General features: G+C 43.2%; 1 protein-coding gene across 1 annotated transcript; it reads left to right on the top strand.

The window, feature by feature from the left end:
• On the top strand, positions 1-8215 carry LOC308128652 (C-type lectin domain family 4 member M-like). The gene is made up of 6 exons (XM_080494286.1): positions 1-165; positions 523-612; positions 1548-1619; positions 4879-5021; positions 5117-5217; positions 7646-8215. Exons 1-6 carry the CDS (start codon positions 72-74, stop codon positions 7794-7796), a joined length of 651 nt encoding a protein of 216 aa, XP_080350412.1. The 5' UTR covers positions 1-71; the 3' UTR covers positions 7797-8215.
• The last annotated feature ends 891 nt before the right edge of the window (positions 8216-9106 follow it).

The following is a 9106-nucleotide window of genomic DNA, read 5'->3' as shown; positions in this document are numbered from 1 at the left end:
GAAAAGAAACAAGGTGCTTGGAATTCACAGTCCTTCATTATTAGTGTCTCCAAACTCCTCCAGGGGGAATTATGGCCAGATTTGTCCAGAAAAAGCCTCTTGAACTCACCGTGGAGACTGAAAACCCCCCCAGTAAAGATGACCACAGGACTTCTGCTGCAGCAGGTAACATTTATACTTGTTACACTGAAAGAAATCATTCTCCACTCACAACAATAATGTGTGGAGTTAATGTAATTTAATCATGTCACATTTCCATCTATTCATATGAAGCAGATTGAATCCTCTTTAATCATATAATCTCAACAACATGTATTAGAATGGACCATTTAACAACAAGAAACTGAACATGCTCATGTTGAGCAAACATATTTCTGACATGTAAACTGAAAAACTGATTATTTTGAGTGTTAAACCGATGACTGGATTTATTTTCCACTTGTGCGTTGGTGTTCTGATCACAATCTGCTGGAAACCTGCTTCTCATGGGAGTCTGTGTATTGAAATGTTTTCTCCTTTCAGGGTGGAAGCTGTGCACAATGTTTGCTATTGGCTTTGGACTGCTGTGTGTGCTTCAAGCTGCGCTCAACATTTCCCTCCGCCTTTTCCTCTGTAAGTTGAACTATTAGTAGACGAGAAAATTAAACAGAAACACCTTGTTGTTCAGCTTCGGCAGAAACAGGAAGTAACAGGAAAGAAAGTCTTAAAAAATGTTTTCAAAAACTATTTAAAGGAAACCAACCATTCCTCAAAAAAGGTGTGATGCAGCATTTGAACAAATGTAAATGTCTCTGGTAAAAAACAAACAAACCCCTCCCTCTTTTCAATATATATATATATAATGAGGTAAGGCAGAGCAATACAACATCATCATTTACACTCACAAGTAAAAAAAACTACCTTTCAGATGCTTTGCAATAAAGAAAAAACATTACATTAAAATAATCAATAAATAAATCGATAGAAGAAGAAAAAGAAGAAGCACATGAGACAAAATGTACTCTGTTTTATGAATTAATGAGACAATTATTACGAAAAAAATTAGCATACAAAATTGGCTCTTGTTGAGTTTTTGTGAAAATTTAAAAAAAAATCAGTTCCATTTTTTTGAATTCATGAAGTCATTATCTCATAATAATGAGATAATCCAAGAATATAAAATCAGTTCTGTTTTCCTGAATATATGAGAATTATCTCATCATTATGATAAAAACTAATTATATTGAAACACATTTGGCTCCGTTTTCTGAATTTATGACATTGTGGTTTTCTGGAGAAAAAAAGAAAATGTCCATTTGGGTTTGAGACATAAGGAGCTGCTCTAGTGTTTAAGTAGCCTTGGTGGTATGATTAGTTTGTTAACTTTGCACAGACACCTCAGGAATCTGCTGCTGTTTAGACATAAACAAATCTGTTGGATGTTGTTGGTCATTTAAAAAAAAACTACTTTAAATTAGCGTGTAGAAAACTCAGACTCAGACAAGCTTGAAGCTTTGCAGATTTTGTGAAACATTCGATCATTTCTCAAATGTTCCTTCTCTTTTCAGACGATCAGACGCTACAAAATGAAGCCGTCTGCAAAACTGTGCGAGAACCAGACGAGCTGAGAAATGTGTCTGGTAAGCAACTATCTGATCATAGTGCAAACCAAACGGTTCAAATAGTGTTGAATCCACAGGACATTGACTTTTGCTGGTGGCTTACGTCACTGGAAGTTTCAAAAATCCAGTCCAGCTGCTTTAATACACGAGGATGTATGTCAGGGGTGGGGAACCTTTTTCACCTCAAGGGCCAAATCAACTTTTAGAAAGTACTCCAAGGGCCTCACAATTTAGCAGCATACATTCTAGCGTTCATACAATACAGCGGTAGGACAGATGGAGGATCATAATGTCTATGTATGTCAGACTCACCTAGTGCGATGCCTGGAACTGTTTATCTTTGACGAGGCGTCCGGTGTCAGCTGGCAGTGATGATGATGCTACTCGCTGGTTTTCCAAGTTTGGATCAGTCAGTCTTGAGCGGAGGTGGGTCTTTGCAAGAGTCATTTTTGAAAAAAAAACTGTTCACAGCAGTAGGTTGTCCCAAACAGAGATGCATATTTCAGCATCGACGTACAGCTTGTAAAATTCAAGCAGAGGGAGGTTGTTGTACTTAGCTTTCAGCTCAGTGTTGCTTTGAAGCTCAATTATTTTCATTTGTAAGTTTTCTGGCACATCAGCTGGTTGCACATTGAATGGCATAGCAAAAAATGTCCAGTTCATTTTGTACATTGTTCACATCAGAAAACCTCTCATCAAATGCCTGACTGAGTTTTGCACACTCTCCAGCATATTCAGTTGTGACATCAGGCTGTGGTTCTTGCAGAGTGGGAAAGTGCACAGTGTTTCCCCTTCCCAGTTGTGCCTGCCATCGCCTTGACTTCACTTCAAATGATTTCACATTTGAAAGTAGAGAGCTGATGAGCTGGTCGGGACCTTGCAGCTTGATGTTTAGCTCTGACAGGTGCTTGGTAATGTCCACCATGAAGGCAAGATCACTGAGCCACTTGCCATCACTGAGCTCCGTGACAGGTTTTCCCTTCATCTCCATGAAGTGCTTGACTTCCTGGCGGAGTGCATAGAGCCGTGAGAGCATATTTGCGCGATTGCGCCATCGCACCTCACAGTAATAAACCAGATCGCCGTACCCTGACTCCAGTTCGCTGAGCAGCTCTTTGAAGTGGCGGTGGTTCAGCCCTCTGCTTTTAATGAAATTTATGACGGACACAACGGTTTTCATCACATTGTTTAGCTTCAGGGAACGTGACACACAGACTCTCCTGATGTGTGATACAGTGACATACAATTAAATCATTTGGATCCAGATTCAGGCAGCTCATTTCTTTTTTGATTAACGCAGTCAGTCCCTTCTGTTATGTCAGTCATGTGGGTTATCCTGTCTGAAACGGTTCTTCGTGACAAGCTTACGCTTTGAAATAATTTCACCTTGTCTGGCGCAAGCAGCTCTGCGGCGACTCCGAGGCACTCCTTCACCAACTCTCCCTCGGCATGGGGCTTCAGCTTTTTAGCTATTAATTCACTCACCGCGTAACTTGCTCGTGCAGTGTTTTCTCTGTCACTCTGTGGTTTTGTGAAAGCTGCTTGCTGGGCACTCAAAGTCCGACGAAGAGCATTTATTTTATCCAGACGCATTTGTCCTTTCAACGCCTGGAGTTTAGCATGTTTCGTGGTGTAGTGGCGCTCGAGATTTGTCTTCTTCATCACTGCCAACCCATCGCCACATATAAGGCACACAGGCTTGCCTTTCACTTCGACAAAGAAGAATTCATTTGTCCAATTTTCCTGGAATATACGGCATTCAAGATCCACCTTTCTTTTCTTACCGGTCGCCATGATGCAGCGCTTGTCAATCAAGTCAGTCACTGTCGCTAACTGTTGGCGCTCAATATGTCACGTAAAATCATATGACCCCTCTCTATCATATATTAGATATTAATTTTCTGTTACGGCCCCAATGGCATATTATTGTTTACTTACGTGTACAGTTACTAAAAAAATATAACAATAAATTTTTTTTATAATTAATAAATATGAAAAATGCTTTGGGGGGCGGGTCAAATGGCCTTGCGGGCCGTATACGGCCCGGAGTCCTGAGGTTCCCCACCCCTGATGTATGTTATAAAGTTTACTCTCTGGTTTCAGATTTTGCAAAGGACGTGCAGCAACAGTAGTGTCGTCTTCAGCCGAACACACACTTCACTGAGCTTTGTCAATATTTAAGTTAAATGAAAAACTGAAGCTTCTTTTTTAGCAGATGGATTAAAACCATACAAATGTGTAAGAATGGAAGAGGAAAGCACTTTATTTTGAGATGGCTCGTTTGAAAGAACCCTGCAACTTCCTACTTATCTGACGCATACGAGATGGTGTGAAAAGTGACGACTCAGCCACATTATAAATAACTTCTCACCGCATTTTGCAGTTTGACATGCAGAGGACACAAGAAAACCACTCATAATACATCTCACGTGTCCCTCTGATTAAGCGTGAATACATAATTAATGGACAATCAAAGAAAGAAGCGGCCTGCTCATATAGAAAAGATCATCATAGTGAAACTGAGGTGGAAGGATCCGAGGTCCAGGTCCAACAGCAGCGATCCCGGGCCTTCGCCAAGATCTTCCCCCGTCACTGTCCATCCTCCCCCCGTGCCAGGAGTCGGACACCGTCGTCCAGAAAGTTCCACCATCAGCAGCTTCGACGGTCACGACCAGTCGCTGTGACGCCTGTCGTAATGAAGTGTTTCAAGAAAAGTGGCCCGACGTCACATCGTGTCTTTCCTCCCACCCTCGTTCGATCCACTCCAGTTTGCTACAGAGCAAACAGAGGGAACGAAGACGCCATTGCTTTAGCGCGCCACGCTACCACCTCCCGCCTGGAACAGCCGGGGCGCTGCGCTCGGCTGCTCTTTGTAGAATCGAATCCTGTCTTCTATACAAGAGTCCCGGACAGTAAGTAAGTAAGTAAAGTCTGTTCATAAAGCGCTTTCTCACAGATTAAAATCACAAAGTGCTGTGAAGTTGCTGGACATGGGCCGGACCTCTCTGATGGTGTTCAGAGTGGGTCCCGCCCACACAGGCAACGCCATCATCACATCTGCAGACGACACACTCATCTCCAACAATGATGAACCTCCAATTGTTGACTAAATGTACTGGTGTGGTGAGTGAAATGTGTCTGCTCATCTTTGCAGGTCCTTTTGTTTTTAAATTTCCAGCTTTGTTGTGGATGAGAAGCGAATTTCATTGTGTTGTCATACAGAAATATGATTTGTAAATATAACAATTTCATGCTTTTCTTTTTTTTGTCACATCAGATCAGCTCTTTGAGGAAGGATGGATTTATTTCCGTCCCAGCTTCTATTACGTTTCCTCCAGTCAGAAATCCTGGCAGGAGAGTCGAGAGGACTGTCAGCGCAGAGCGGCGGACCTGATCATCATCGACAGCCAGGAAGAACAGGTCGCTTAAGTCTCTGTGATTTGATATGAGGAACCTGCAGAGGTACAAATGCACAATCACACTGATGTCTACTGATCAATGATTTTCGCTTTAAGAACTTCTCAAGCAGAATACAGAGGTACACTTGGATTGGACTGACTGACAGAGCGAAGGAGGGGATGTGGACGTGGGTGGACGGGACTCCGCTCAGCAACAGGTTCACATATAATTCATTCACTCAACTCGTATTAGGCTGAAAGAACTTGTGGAGGCCAATCCTCAGGTGTGGATGGCCTGATGTCCCTGACTTGTGGCCATACAAACAATCCAGGTCCAAGGGTGTTTCTTTGGGTCACGTTCCCTTATACAGTATAACCTCTGATGTAGGGTCGCCCTAAACTCCAAGGGCAAGTGTCCCCTTAAGACAGGTGTCCTCTCTTTGGAGGGACGGTTCACCAGGACAAATTGTAGGACCAGTTGATATTGAATGAACCAAACACCAAATATGTTATGGTTATTTAAAAGCAAATAACTGAATCAATACAAGATGTATCATACATTACAAATACATGTATATAAGATGATGTAAAAGAATTATTAAATAAGATTTAATTTACTTCAGGGACCACAAACAGTCCAGTTTCTTCCTGAGTGACCAGACTCAGGATGAAACCAGACTATTGCTATAATAACCTCTAAATTTAAACATTTTTCTTTGTTATGGTCACAGTGTATGGAATGAAATGTTCTATGTTTGGCAGATTAAACAGTTTGTACTAAAAATGATTACAATTTCAACATAAAGGCAATTTTAATGAAACATTCTGGTGCAAAATCCAATGAAATGTAAAAAACTAGTACAAATCCTCTCTAACTCCTTGCTTGGTGGGACCAGATTGGAGCCTCTTGGTGGGTTTTGGCCCCCGGGCCTTATGTTCTCTGCTGTTTAGTGAAAGTGGAACTTAAGTGTGACGTCACAATCGTCATCCACCCTGTGCGCCAGGCTCCGACCCTCTGCGGGGATTTTCGGGATTGTTATGTTATAGAGCGAGCAAGGAAGAGAACCAGACTGTCGTATGGCGGCAATCATGTATCACCACAACCTGAATATTTCAATAATCCAGTCAAGTCCAAGTGTTCTGGTCATCTGGTGCTGGTAGTGACTGTCAGTGGTCAACTTCCATACCTGTCCCTCACCTGCAGTGATGCCAGAAACACGTTAATTAGTAAGGCGTTACTCTCGTATGACCAGTTTTTTCAGTAACTAGTAATCTACTGTGTTACTATTTCTACACCAGTAATCAGATTAAAGTTACTTGTCCAAGTCACTGTGTTACTATTGTAGTGTCCAATAAGACCAGTTCCTTGTCTGCAAAGCCGCTTTATTATGAAACAGAACCGACCTCCTCACAGACACTGCAGCTCACCTGACCCCGCCCCCTTCTGCACTCTCAGCCAATCACAGGCCAACCTGCTCTCACAGTGCGTTCAGGTGACACCAAAGAATCGGAACCAACCATCATCATCAATAAACCTTAACATTGCAATAAACCCCCACCTTGTTAAATCAATCAATCAATCAATCAATCAATGAAAGACTATTTAGGGGGGCAGAGCCTTCATTCCACACTCACATCCAGGAGAGTTGAAGACAAAACGCAGCCTTGGCCACTGTGTGTCTGGGAGCCGAATGTGGATTATCTTTGTTTTCGTTCAGGCGCTTCAGCTTTATCTGTCGACCTTGAGTGTCTCTGGTCTCCAATGCTGCTCCAATTGTGGCAAGATTTTAGCTTCCCACCCGAGTTCGAATATCCTCCAAGATCGATCCAATTTCGCGTAAACGTTCAAGAGTCGTACTCTTAAGTTCGTTTATCGCATGAGTCTGAGCGTTCAAAGCTCGGCACAGTCCTTCAGTGACGATAGGCAGCCTTCCCAATGCGGCTGCCCGCGTCTTCTCAACTTTGCGATAGATCAGAAAACTGCCAGCTCCAATCAGCAGGATACCTGCTATCATGAATCCCAATATGTAGAGGTCCTCCACATCCTCGATGGAAAGAATGGCCAAACACAGTTGCCTCCAGGAACCCCAGGAATCCAGCATGGATCCGGCTGTAAACGTCCCATCGGGACATGCGCGCTCTCCTTTGCCCGATCTTCGTGTCGTAAAAATTTGGTCGATCGCATTGAGAGACCAGCTGATCAATTCCATGGTTACGGTTAAATTCGGATGCGGGTCTGAAGAGATTCTCTTGATAGATCAGACACAAGACGGTACAGGACGAAGCAGCAAGCGGGGAGGGCGAGCGGGAGAGGAGAGAAGAGAGAAGCGTCCGCCTTCGCTGAGAACCGGAAGAAGAAGATAACGTGTAATCAGTAATCTGATTCGTTTTTTAAAGTAACTGTGGCAACACTACTCACCTGTGTTACCAGAACTAATTAACTAAACCCATGTGACATGTGCAACCTCAGTAAACTACTCCCCCAGTGGTCAAAAATGATAATACACCAGACTAAATCAACCGAGCTGAGACTAAAATGTTCCAGCAGAACTTAAAGAAGTAAACAAATAACATTTAACACATTACTTCTGCATCTTAATCCTTCTTTGTTGAACATTTGTAGATTATTTATCTGTTTATTTTCAGCTACTGGCATCCTGGAGAGCCCAACAACAGTGATGAAGGCAAAGAAGAAAATTGTGCAGAAATAACTACTAGAAGAGGGAGAAACGGTTGGAATGACTTGAGATGTGAAAAGCTACACTTCTGGATCTGTGAGAAGAAAGTGGCTCCATAAGATACCAGATTTAATCGAAGAAGCTCTTTTGCAACTCCATTGTGCGCCATTATATTATATATATTGTATATATATATATTACACAGTTCACCTCAGATCTTTGAGGTCTGGTTGTCCTTCTTCCAGTTCAGTGACAGTCAGCAGTCACCCTGGCTGCTCCACAGCCATGCAGAGCCGTGCTAATAAACTGATGCTCTCTGCATCCTGGCTTTTCTTTTTAATCACAGCCAACATCAACTTCAGTATTGACTGCAGGAACTCGTCCATTGGTTTTGATATCAGAGGCCAGTCTGCACTCCCAACATGCATCAATGAGTCTGTTGTTGGTTCACTGCTATTCCTTCCTTCCTTCCTTCCTTCCTTCCTTCCACTTTAATAAATACTGGTCACTGATGATTGTGACAAATGAGCCGCATGAAAGACGTCCAACTGTATCTCAACTGTTGCCAGAATTCAAAGCATCAGTGAAGCATTAGGAGCATCAAAATAAATGTTTTTACCAAAATAAAACCTGTTTTCTTGTTATTTCTTGATCTACGTAAAACACAGTATAGAGTGTCAGGGATCGGAGGCGGCGTACCGATGCACCCAAGCGCAGTCCAGGGAACACAAGGAGACACGAGGGTGACAAGGAGACACGTTGACGAGACGAAGCGACAAAGACGACTGAGGGAGAGGGTTTCAATATACAAGTAAGGGAAGCACACAGGTGGAACACAACGATAGGAGCACACAGAAGGAGAAGATCATTGGTTAATTGGAAACACGAGGTGAGACACACAGGGGCAGACAAAGCTGCCTGAGCTGCAGGAGGGCGGTGATCACGCTGCTGCCCAAGAAAGGAGACCTGAGAGAAATGAAGAACTGGAGGCCGGTCTCCCTCCTGTGTACTGATCATAAGATCCTCTCAGACCCTGGTCAAAAGGCTCGGGGGGTGCTGGAGGACGTGATCCATCATTTTTTTTTTTTTTAATTCAAGATGGCGCTGACCGCTCAGCTGCTAGTTGCTTCGGCTCCGACACTCTCTTACTTCTTCTGTTACTTTCTATTATTTCTAGACGTGCTTTTACTTTTTATTTTAAAGTAGGCAGAACGGTGTGCAATTGGGCACATGGAGAGCCTACTTCTGTCGCACTTTTGCTCGGATTCCTACTGTTTTTGGCACTTCTGGAATCTGCGGCGGGGAACCCCCACAGCGGCGCACAGGATCCCTTTGTTTACACACGGGATCAGCTGTTTGGATTCAGAGACGCTGCTCACCTGCACGCGGAGAAGCCTGTTATCCCCTTTTCCGCGGAGCTCCGGAGAAA

This window comes from Blennius ocellaris, assembly GCF_963422515.1.
Source record: "Blennius ocellaris genome assembly, chromosome: 3".
Lineage (NCBI taxonomy): Eukaryota > Metazoa > Chordata > Actinopteri > Blenniiformes > Blenniidae > Blennius > Blennius ocellaris.
This window is presented reverse-complemented; position numbering and strand designations above follow the sequence as displayed.

What these genes read in the sequence shown, in the direction of transcription:
- LOC308128652 (XM_080494286.1), top strand. Translation starts at nt 72, where the DNA reads ATGGCCAGATTTGTCCAGAAAAAGCCTCTTGAACTCACCGTGGAGACT. An exon ending in CGAGCTGAGAAATGTGTCTG is followed by an intron (nt 1,620 to 4,878) that starts GTAAGCAACTAT and finishes TTGTCACATCAG; the next exon opens with ATCAGCTCTTTGAGGAAGGA. An exon ending in GGGACTCCGCTCAGCAACAG is followed by an intron (nt 5,218 to 7,645) that starts GTTCACATATAA and finishes GTTTATTTTCAG; the next exon opens with CTACTGGCATCCTGGAGAGC.